The 11,990-nt window shown below is 48.5% G+C and overlaps 1 protein-coding gene across 1 annotated transcript in view; it reads right to left on the bottom strand.

Annotated features, from left to right (window-relative positions):
• Positions 1-5,919: 5,919 nt before the first annotated feature.
• The window catches only part of RIIAD1 (regulatory subunit of type II PKA R-subunit domain containing 1), a 6,847-nt gene continuing 776 nt past the window's right edge, over positions 5,920-11,990 (bottom strand). Inside the window, exons 3-4 of the mRNA XM_007460293.1 lie at positions 7,108-7,154; positions 5,920-5,990 (exon numbers count right to left, since the gene is read on the bottom strand). Of these exons, the coding sequence (XP_007460355.1) occupies positions 5,920-5,990; positions 7,108-7,154 (118 nt within the window). The remainder of the gene's footprint in view (positions 5,991-7,107; positions 7,155-11,990) is intronic.

Below are 11,990 nucleotides of genomic sequence, written 5' to 3'. Positions count from 1 at the left end.
CAGGAATGCTTTAACAGTGCCAAGAGCCTGTTCTTTTGCAACAAGCACTTAGTGAAAAGCTACTGTATGCAAAGCACATTTGATTCTTTTGGATTAAAGCCGAATTTTCCCATGGATGCTGAAAATTTTCTGGGTTTGTATGTCCATATGCATGTGCCAGCCTGCTCCCAGGGAGCTGTTTTTACAAAGCAAATGTTAGCATTCGTGGATTTCAGATTCACGATGACAACAAAGCTCAAAGATAAAATCTAGTAGCATGCCCCACTTTTTTTTTTTTTTTTTTTTTTTTACAGATATGAAAACCAAGGCCCTACGAGACTGTTAGATAACAGTGAGGAAAGGCTTCAGGAAGAAGTTTCCTTGGGAAAAGCAAGACTTGCCCTTCAGATTTAATAACGGGGAGATATGATATTAGACAGTAACTTGGTGCCTGTAATTCCTAATCATCTGTTAGCATTTAGCTCCCACGCTGGGAAACATTTTCTGGCCAAGCCCCCATCATGCCCACCTGCCACTACAGCGCCAGTCAGGTATCCCTCCTCTGTGCCCCTGCAGTGGCTTGCCCTTTTCTCTTATCATTTCACTTTTGAAACTGATTATAATTATCTATTAATCCATCTCCACTCACTAGACTACGAGTTCCTTGAGGAAAGTGTATCTGACTTCCAAAAGTTTGCAGCCTGAGTATATAATGTACCCTAATGTTTGTTGAATAAACGAGTGAATAAGTGATCAAACAAGTGAATGAATAATCAACCTTGCAAGGTTTCTTTCTTCTGACACTTCTAAGAAGGAAACATCTAAGGAGCTCATGAAACAGCACTGCCAGAGATTAGGCCCTGGACTTTGCAACTTCTGAGGAAACTTTCTATTATAGGAATCTGGAAATTTGTGACCATTCTCCCACTCCCAGACCTGTCTCTCTCCCTCCTGCTCACTCCACTCAGGCTTGGCACGGGCATTCTCCGAGCGGTGCGGTGTCTCGTCCAGGAGAGGGCAGCAGAGGCCCACCCAGGGAGATGAGAGCGACGAGCTTTCCAGCTCTGGCCCTGCCTTCCCACCCAGTGAGAGCCAGCCGGAGGCCATCCTTGCTGCAAACCTGTGACAGCTTCTGCTCCAACTGTGAGGACAGGAACCTGACACAGAGGTCACTCTAGGACACGTGGTGGCAAAGTTAGGCCTGCCCATTAGTTCCCATTACTTCTGGACATCAGGGCCAATCTGCACAACATTTCCAAGAAGCCCCTAATGTCTTTTAGCCTAAAAGTAAAATAGAACTGAAGATATGGAAAATGTCAAACCCCTGGATGCTCAAGCGTCTCCCATTACAAAAGCCCATCCTCGACACTGCCTCCCCTTCTAGCTACTACCCTTCCTCTGTCCGCCTCACAGCCTTGCTCCTAGAAGGTCATCTCCACGGGCAGCATGCATCCACTTCCACAACCTCATCTCACAATTGCTGCTAAGCCCACTGCAGTCTCACTTCTGTCAACCCCACTGAAGCTAATCATATTAATTCTACGCACGACCCAATTGCAAATCAGTGGAAACCTTCTGGCCTAAATTCATCCCCCGGGGAGTTCCCTGGTGGTCTAGTGGTTAGAATTTGGCACTTTCACTGCCATAGCGCAGCTTCAATCCCTGGTTGGGGAACTGAGATGGCACAAGCCACACAGTACGGGCCAAAAAATAAGTTTAAAAATTTTAAACATTTTTAAAATTAAAAAAATAAATTCACCTCCCCATTTCCCCTGCCCATGTCGACTTCCTTTCTGCATTAGCAGATGATCCTATCATCCCTCTCCTTGTCCACACAAGAAACCTGGAAGTCAGTCTAGAATCTACATCCCCCCTTATAACCTCGCCCCATTCAAATCACAAGCCCTGCCAATTCCTCCTCCTAAAAACAACTAAGATTCATCTCCTGTTTTCATGCCACTGCCTCGATCAAGCCTTCATCGTGCAGTCAGGCTTCTAACCACCACCCACCCATCCTTGCAACCATTCAGCAAGTAGCTACACGTGCCAGGCACAGCTGGCCTTGGAGTGACGAGCACGACTGACAAGGCCTGCTCTCACGGGGCTCACATTCCTGGGGCCACACACAGTAACAGGAAAATAAGCAGACAAGACAATATCAGACAGTGATAGGTGTTGTAAAGAAAACCAGACAGAGGGATGTGACAGAACAGCTAGGGGGAATACCTTTCTAATTAAATATGTTTAAATGCCTGGGGGAAGCGACTTCAGTCTGCTCCCCTAGAAAAGGACTCTCTGAGGAAGTGACAAGAAGCTATCTAGGGCATTGTTCAATGGCTAAATCCTCAACTTCCCAGCCTCCCTTCAAGAAGGGGCCACATACACAGTTCTGGCCATTGAGATGGTAGTGGAAGCTGGGGGGCGGAAGTGGGTGTCCTGAGGAAGTTTTTGCTTTCCTGAAAAGACAGACAAGTACCACTGGCACAGTCCCTTCCTGGTCCTCCTGCGTCTCCTCTGACCATGAGGGAGGGAAGGAACGGGAGAGGCGGCCCCTGAAACAACGCCAGCAGCCGCCACCTGCGGGTCTGCCACGTGAGGAAAGCACGGCCTGCTTGCTTAGCAGAGTCTTCTCTTTCTTCCAGCACACAGCATCCTAACTTGGACCATTAGCTCTGTGAGGTTCTGGGGAAGAGAAATCCAGGCAGAGTTCGAAGGCCCTAAAGTGGGAACTACCTTGGCATGGTCGGGGAGGAGAGAAAAGATTGGTGTGGCTGGAGCCCCGTGAGGCGGGAGGAAAAGAGCAGCTGACGACCGAGAGGTGGGGGGGCTCGTGAAGCTCTGCAGTCCCTGGAAGGCCATCCAGACTTTAAGTGCACAGAAGACCACTAAAGGGGTTTAGGCAGGAAAGTAACATACAAATTTAGGTTTCTTAAAAGATCATTCGAGCTACCACGTGGAGAATGAGTCAGGGAGGGAGGGTACGGGAGACACTGCTTCGGGACTGACCCGACAGCTGCTCCCCTCTCCTTTTCTCTTGCCCCCTTCAGCTCTGGAAGCAAGGAAGAAAGGAGTAATAAGAATCAGCAGGCCACGACTTCCCTGGTGGCGCAGTGGTAAAGAATCCGCCTGCCATTGCAGGGCATATGGGTTCGAGCCCTGGTCCGGGAAGATTCCCACATGCCGCGGAGCAGCTAAGCCTGTGTGCCACAACTACTGAGCCTGCGCTCTAGGGCCTGCGAACCACAACTATACTGAGCCCACACGCCACAGCTACTAAAGCCCGCAGGCCTACAGCCTGTGCTCTGCAACAAAGAGAAGCCACCGCAATGAGAAGCCCGCGCACCGCAACGAAGAGTAGCCCCTGCTCGCCGCAACTAGAGAAAGCCCGCGCACAGCAATAAAGACCAAACAGTCAATAAATAAATAAATAAATAAATTTATTTATTAAAAAAAAAAAATCAGCAGGCCAACAGCCTCCTGCTCAGCAGAATGTAAGCACCGCAACACCCTGACTACCCCATGCCTCTTGCCACGTCTGCCTAGCAAATCCCTTCTTACACATCACATGCCAGTTTCCGTGAGGCCTCCCTCACTTCGCAAGAAGACCAGGTGTTCCTTCTTCCACCGCCTCCCATATCACATCCCTACTTCCATCATAGGTATACAACAGTCTTGATAGCAGTCGACGTAATGGGACTGCTCATTCAACTATACAAGCATTCGTTCTCTCCACAAATGCATACCAAGCACTTGTTATATTCAGACGCTGGGCTAGGGGTCCGGAACTCAACAGTGACCAAGTTCGATTTTTAGGTTTGGTCCCTGCCCTGGTGGAGCTTTCAGTCTAAAAAGTGAGATATTCAGACAGTTAAGGTTTGGGGAGAAAAGCAGCCCGTCTCCCAGACCATGAACTGCTGCACGGGAGGGACGATCGCTCTGACTTACCCCCAGGACCGAGCACACCGTCTCACACAGAGAAGGTGCACTATGACCTAAAAATGCATTTCTTATCTCTACCAGGAAACTCCCCAAGCATGAGTCGCTATACTCTCGTGTATTAAATCACGCACTCAAGCATCTTGAAAAACACTCTGCTCTCTCCCCACACTGTTGCAGGTCTCTTCCCCTACAAAAGGTTCCAAGAGTGTCTAACATAACACTTCATATCAGAGATCCTTAGTAGATGTGTGTTTGGCTGAAGGCTTCGTTTGGATTTTCTAAACGGGGATACCTCATTGTCAGAGCCATGGCTGCTGAAGTGTGATTCTGAAAGCACTTAAAATAACTCCTCAGGTTCCTACCCCATAGCTTATTATGCGTAGCTTTAATAGTTCTCTAAATGCCCCATTTTGTTGTCCTTTCTACTACTGCAGATGATGGTAGCTGGGAACAAGACAGCAGAGACAAGGGAAATAAAAATAATACAGCCCCCACTTCGGTCTGTATTATTTGTTGCTTCTGTTGCCATAGTGAAGTTAACAAGTGACACACAGGTGAGAGGTCCTTCCTACAGTGGAACCAGTGAGTTTTGGAGGCCAGAGAGGTAGGACACACACACATGCAAGACTTCCATGCCTCGTAGGCCTGGAAAGGACTTCACCAGGCCAACTGGCCCACTCTCCTGCCTCTAAGCTAAAAATCAAATGGATGGGCAGCTTGCTCCTAAAAATCCTCAAGAACAAAGTCCACCACCTCTGAGTCACCCATGGGGCTCTTATTTCACAATATTCATGGCCCTGAATGGGTTTTCTGTGTCTAATCTCATTCGCTCTTGCCGTCCACCCAACCCAATTCCTCTGACTATTGCTTCTATGGAAATAAAAGTTAATCATCACCTGTACACTTTGTACAGTAACCCCGGAGGTAAGATAAAAAACAAAAGCCACCTTGGAAGCGTGGACTCTGCTTGAGTATAACCACGACCAGCTGTGTTCCTCTCAGGATTCCCCACCCCTGCTCTTTTGTCCGGTCTTGGCTCTGGGAGTGAGTGGCCTGGAGGGGCAGGGAGTACACGGGGTTGAGGCACATGTGGAAACACCCACTGACCTAGCTCAGAGGCCTCTGCCACGAACAGAGAAACAGGCCTGCTACCTACCCGGTCAGAGTTGGGGCAGAGCAGCCTCCCGTGAAGGATGTCTTCTTCCTTCTAAGTGAAATAAAGCAGAGAGAACAGGGAGGTCTGTTTTTAATGAGCATCTTTAAAAGCCTTTGCAACAGCAGACACAGCCCGGAAACCCACACTGATGGCAACAGGGCTCTCTCGCTTCCAGATGACCCTGCAAAACAGAAATGGTGCTGCTAAATCAGGAGTGTGGCTTTTTCCCACCTCACATTTAAAAATCCCAACCTTCAAAATCATTTCAGAAATCCTGCCTGAAAAATGTGTGATAGCCCTCACGGCGTAGCCTGGTTTGACGATGAAGGGGGCAGGAAAGCGCCCAATCCAAATGCAACGAGGGAAACTGCCCCCACCCTTTCCAGAAGCAGTGGGAAAGCCCTTCTACTCCCGCCGCCAAAGACACAAGGAAAAGGCCACCTGCAGGAGCACACAGGAATTCTGCAGCCTGAGAGCAGGCTCTTGATACTAACGGATCCCACCCCATTTCCCTGGCTCTCTCTTTCCTCCAGAACTACTCAACTTCCATTCTCTTGATCCATGTCACTACATTAAGAAGACGGATGTCTCTCCCTGCCACGGACATGCCAGACAAACCCTGGGCCTCTCTTCACATTCCCTAAAGTAGTGTCAGGAAAATGAAACACTTGCACGGAACTTCTCTGCAACATCTCTGTTTGGTTTCTTTCACACCCTGGGCCGAGGAACCAGTGCTTATTTTCACAGGAGTAAAGAAGCCTCTGACTGTAAGTGAGGTTAACACCCACCCCGAGGCTGGATGCTTTCTGTTCTCTCTCAACAGCTGAGCATCATGATTTTGCTAATTAAGCCGCTTTCTTCTCCTTAATTAGCTGCATGTGAATCTTGTTGGGAAGTCTTGGATCCGTGAAATAGTCTGGGATAAGAATTAAAAAGAAGAAATCATCTAAACCCAAGGGAAAAAGACTAGGCGAGAGACAGCTCACTCTGCTAAAAAGCCAGGAAGGCTCTGTCTTAGCAGGACTGTTACTGGTGGTCCTGCTTTACAATGTAATATGACATGCCACAACAAATCCCAAGGTCACTGTCTTCCCCGCCGCCCCCCCCCCCAGAAGTTCTGAGCCTCCAGCTCCAGCGTTCCCAGCAAGGGCTGACAGGGCGGCCCCTGTCCCCTCCACACCGCCCTGCCGCTGGCCTGTCAGCTTGCTGACGCACAGGGAGCCATGAGAGGGCTGAGGGAGTTTCTGGCTTTCTGCTCCAGGCCCATCTTGGGGCCCAAATAAATACCAAGCGTTATTCTTGTCTCAGCTCGGCCTGCTGGCTCCTGTCTCTGAGACATCACGCCCTCTCTGAGAATATCCTCTCAGAGGAGAGCCAGGCTCTTGCAGGATGACGACAGAAGAGGATTTTTATATACCCAGCATAACGTGAATCAGAAGCAGCATCTGCTGTGACAGCAAAGACATACTTAGATTCAGTCAGAAACGGTTTGAGGCTGTAATCCCAGGGCTAAAAGGACCCAAGAAATCATCGAGCCCAGCCCCCTTCCCTTTAAATACCATTGACCTCAAGCCATCTCAGGGCAGCGGAGCCCATTAGAATCACCTGGGGAGCCTTTAAAACTGTGGATGCCCGGCCCCACCCCAGACTAATTAAATAAAAACCTCTGGGGGTGGGCCCGGGCATCAGTATTTTTTAAAAATTCCCCAGATTATTTTAATGTGCAGCCAGTGTTGAGAACCCTGCTTTAAGATTCCCAGGGTAAGAGCTGCCAGTCTGTTCCCTAGGGAATCTCAAAATTCTTAACAATCTTTACCATGAGGAAGTTCTGCCTCGTTTCTTATCTGTCCTCATTTTGAGGAAATGACATTGAGGAAAGAGCCTTTTGAAAAAAGCTCCCTTGGGAGACATTGGATAAAGAAGCACCCCAGACTCTGCAGGGAGAATCCTGGGCTTGTCCGAGTCTAAATTCACAGTAACACTCCTGGTGCTCATTTATCAAACAAACCCAAAATGGATGCGGCCTTACTCACCTGCAGCAAATTCTTGAACGTTGTCTGGTCTTTCCAAAAACATTTCTCTGGAAAACATCAAGGGATAAGGGGAGGAGGTAAAGCAGGTCCTGCACTGTCGGGGCAGATGACCTGAGACACAGGCAGAAAGCCAGAGGACTCCTGCCAAGGACCCTTTCCTTCGTGATTTTCCTTCTAGTCAGGATCTGAGGCCAGGAGCAAGACATTCTAAATGGCAAGAAGCCTAGGGAATGCTCACCTCACAAGACAGCAAGCGCTGCAGCCAAGTGAAGCTTGTCATTCACTCCACAAACATTTCACAGAACCAGAGACCAGCCCGGGCCAGGCGGCAAGTTGAAGAGCTTGCTGCCTCCTCCTCGAGGGACTCACGTGTGGTGGGACAGATGTGCAACCCACAACCTTCCAAGGAAGTGTAACCAGGAATCGTCACGGGTGTGGGGGAGGGCACAGTAAACCACGCTGAGAGGATGGACTTGAGATGGTTGTTGGCCCTGCATACAGTGGACACCGGGACAAAACCCACGGTGCCGGTGCCACTGGGAAGCTGAAACTGCCTTATAGCCCACCGACTTTCACAGCTCATAAAGCTCGGTCATAAACATTATCTCACTCTACACTCTGTGAAACAGCAATGACTGTGCCCCATTTTGCATATGAAGAAAGCAAGCTTTCAAAAGGTTGACCATTTGCCCAAGTTCATAAAGCAAGTAAATAAAGGAGAGGAGGCCTTGTGGTTCCAAGGCCAGTGCTCTACAACATGACCTTGTGGCCATGGCTGCCCTGCCCCACCGGCATGGAAGGCCCTCCCTGCCCAGGAGGCCCCTGCCTCCCAAGCTTCAAGAATTTTGCTTCCCTTCTTCTCCTTCAATTCAAATTGAGAATTGTTGAGCACAAATTCTGTGTAAGTCACTATATAAGATATGAGGGATAGATTTTAAAAAGATAAAATATAGCCCCACCTCAAAGGAATTACAGTCAAGTGAAAGGAAATGGGTAAGTTCCCAAATGTCCAAAAGGCCAAGTAACCTCCAGGTAGTGCTACGGGAGGATATGAAATAGTGTGCTGGGAGATCACAGGAGAGAGAGTGATTCCTTACAGCAAGACCCCCAAATCCTCACAGAGCAGCTGGCATTTGAGAGCGCCCTTGAGGTACACATGGGACAAGGGCTGAGGGACAAGAGCCTTCCAGACCAAGGAGCAGCAGGAATAAAGGCCCGAAAATTAAAGGGAACTGCCCATGTCCTATTGACAGTGAACTCCAGAGGGTAGGAACTGGGTCGTATCCACCTTTGTTTCCCCAGGGTCTAGAAGAGCACTCAGGGAGTGTCAGTGCCCCTGCAGAGGGCGGTGGAATGATCAGAGAGGTCCCGTCTGGCTGGAGTGGGGGCACGTGCAGGGAGTAGTGGGAAGCGAAGGAGGCCCTAGTATGGAGGGCCTTGAAGACCAGGGAGAGACATTCATACTCAGTTCAAGAGACAATGGTGGGGGGACTTCCCTGGTGGCACAGTGGATAAGAATCCGCCAGCCAATGCAGGGGACACGGGTTCGAGCCCTGGTCCGGGAAGATCCCACATGCCGTGGAGCAACTAAGCCCATGTGCCACAACTACTGAGCCTGTGCTCTAGAGCCCGCGAGCCACAGCTACTGAGCCAGTGTGCCACAACTACTGAAGCCTGCGCGCCTAGAGCCCGTGTTCCGCAACAAGAGAAGCCACCGCAATGAGAAACCCACGCACCGCAACTAGAGAAAGCTCACGCGCAGCAAGGAAAACCCATCGCAGCCAAAAATAAATAAATAAATAAATTTTTAAAAAAAGAGAGAGACAATGGGGGGACTTCCCTGGTGGCGCGGTGGTTAAGAATCGGCCTGCCAATGCAGGGGACACGGGTTCGAGCCCTGGTCCGGGAAGATCTCACATGCCGCAGAGCAACTAAGCCCATGCGCCACAACTACTGAGCCTGCACTCTAGAGCCTGTGAGCCACAATTACTGAGCCCAAGTGCCACAACTACTGAAACCCATGGGCCTAGAGCCCATGCTCCGCAACAAGACAAGCCACCACAATGAGAACCCCGCGCACCGCAACGAAGACCCAACGCAGCCAAAAATAAATAAATATACTTATTTCTTAAAAAAAGAGAGAGACAATGGGAATGGATAAACAAAGCGTGGTAGAGTCACACAGTGGAATACTACACAGCAATGAGAATGGAGGATCTGAAAGATACTGCTGAGCAAAAGAAGCCAGGCACAAAGGAGCACATATTGTGGAATTCCATTTGTATAAAGTACACAAAAAGGCAAAATGAATCTGTGTGATTAGAAGTCAGGACACTGGCTAACTTTTTGGAGGAAGTGACTGAAAGGGGCCACAAAGGGTCTGAGGTGCTAGTCAGGTTCTAGTTCTTGAACTGGACGCTAGTATCATGTGTGTTCTCAGCTTGTGAAAGTTCATCCAGTTTAGGATATGCCACTTGTCTGTACTTTATATTTCAATAGAATGTTTAAAAAAAAACAAAAAAAGGCAATATTGTGGATCCACTGAAGATTTTTCCAGCCAAGGAATGATATGATCTGTGCTATGGTTTGGGAAGATTCATCTGCCTGGCTGTTTACAAAAACACCTAATAAAGCCTGTCTACAATTTCACACTTTGTTATCATATCTCCAGCCTAAAACCTGAGATCTCTGGATGCCTAAAATAAGTTAGATCCCTATTTCTAACATTTTTCAGTTCTAAAATTCAAGGCATTAAGAGTTCCATATACTGTATATATGAGTATAGACTGGAGAGTTGTAGCTGAATGGCCATAAATCATTAGGATCTGCAAAACCCAAGTGGTGAGCTTGCCTCCCAACAAAAACAGCGTGGGGCTTCTCATGGCTTGCAGTGAGTGTACAGCAGAGACCTGCAGACAGGTGAGGACAGGCATGCTGCCCAGGATTCTGTCCCCTCTTCTCCCTTCCTCTTTTCTCACAGGAAGGACCATCTGAAGCATCCAATGCAGACAAGGGGCTGATTCTGGTTCACTCTGATATTATCCAAAGGAAATAACAATCACACCAAAAAGAAAACCAAAAGCAAACCCTCAAAGTTCAAACACTTCCTCTCCCCTCTTCCCTCCCCCTCAGAAAGAGAAAGGCCTAAAAGGGGCCAGGAGGATTTCACGAGAGGAGCTTCCAGGACAGCAAAAGGAGAAGCCTGGTGGCCTACCTGGCCCAGGGAGGGGGATGATAAGGAAGGAAAGGGAAGATGCCTAGAGCTGTCCTTGCAGACAACCAGCTCCTCCTGGAAACTGTTCCTGGGCAGAGAAGCAGGGCCACCCCTGCCATGTGACTAAAACAACACCCTCTTTATTCACCACCCCCAAGGGTTCTAATTCTTTTGTTTGTGAACATTGCAAATGGTGAGTTAATTCAGGTTTTAACATCTATCCCCAGTCTCGCTGCTGGAATCATTCCTAACTTGGATTGCAAGCTCCCCAGGATAGGAAAGATGTCATCCTTTATCTCCCTTTAGAAGAAAAGGCACAGAAAGTGATGGCCTGATCTCTAGGGCTGACACTGACAGAGGACCCCTAAACTATCTTTTGCCCAAGCCTTAAGCCTGGCCCAAAAAAACCAAACCTCACAGACAGGTTTCCATTTTCCCTTTCCCCTTCCCCTATCTGCCCTCTGAGAATCGGCTGCCACTTTGTAGAACAATAAAGCATGGAAAAAAGACACCCCTCCAGGCCTACTTTTAAAAAGACAAAGGAGAGCCCTACCTCTGGCTCCCCAGCTCCTGTGTGCTTACAGTGCAACACAGTGGAAAAACCAGGGGTTTGGATCCTGGTTCAGCAATCTGGGGAAGGTATTTCACCTGTAAAATGGAAGTGATAAACTATATTTATAGAGTTGCTAGGAGGATCAGCAAAAATGTACCAAAATGTCATACACTGTGGGCCCTGAGGACACAAACATGGCTCCACCAGCTTAGAGCTTTGGTCCAGGGAGAGAAAGAAAATGCAATTATACAATGTGATAACTGCTAATGTAGGAAACCAACAGCAGTGCCTGGAAATGGAAGCCATTATTATTTAAATCGTGCCTATCTGTTTGTAGCCAAACAGTATTTGACATAGCTCTATTGTTTTCATCCATTGATGCTCCATGATTTTTTTTTCCCTCAGTTCTTTGCTTTTCATCCTATTAGGAACATTTTCATTCAAGCAAATGCCATGCTGAAAGACAGTGTGGGGGAAGGAAAAAGGTGCTCCAAGACATGGTGGAAAATGGTTTTCTTTTCCCCATGACTTACAAGGGAGTGGCTTCCAACCCTTGGGAGTCTTTCCACACCAATGTTCTCAGGTAGAGAAAGGCCAGACGTCTGAATTTTTTTTAAGTTCTAGTGATGTTGTTAAATGCCTCTGATAGAGAATAGGGTTCTACACCCAATGGCTGCCTGCTGAGTTTCTCAATGCCAAATTCCCTCTTCCAAGTGTTGGAAGGTATGTATTTATCCTTAGAGCTACAGTGAAAGCATATTAATATTTTTGAGAATTTTGAGATAACTGAAGGAAACCTCTAGAGATAACAAGAAAACCCTGGGTGCCACAGACCCCAGCACTAGAAAATATTCAATCTCAGGATATTTTCTAAACTTCAGACCCTAAAGGAAGCAACAAATAGTGTTTAAAGAAAGAAGAGAGGGCTTCCCTGGTGGCGCAGTTGTTGAGAGTCTGCCTGCCGATGCAGGGGACGCGGGTTCGTGCCCCGGTCCGGGAAGATCCCACATGCTGTGGAGTGGCTGGGCCCATGAGCCATGGCCGCTGAGCCTGAGCGTCCGGAGCCTGTGCCCCGCAACGGGAGAGGCCACAACAGTGAGAGGCCCACATACCGGA

The sequence above is a fragment of the Lipotes vexillifer genome, unplaced genomic scaffold (assembly GCF_000442215.2).
Source record: "Lipotes vexillifer unplaced genomic scaffold, Lipotes_vexillifer_v1.1 scaffold209, whole genome shotgun sequence".
NCBI classification, from domain to species: domain Eukaryota; kingdom Metazoa; phylum Chordata; class Mammalia; order Artiodactyla; family Lipotidae; genus Lipotes; species Lipotes vexillifer.
Note: the sequence above shows the minus strand (reverse complement) of the source record. Positions and strands in the feature narration are given on the sequence as shown.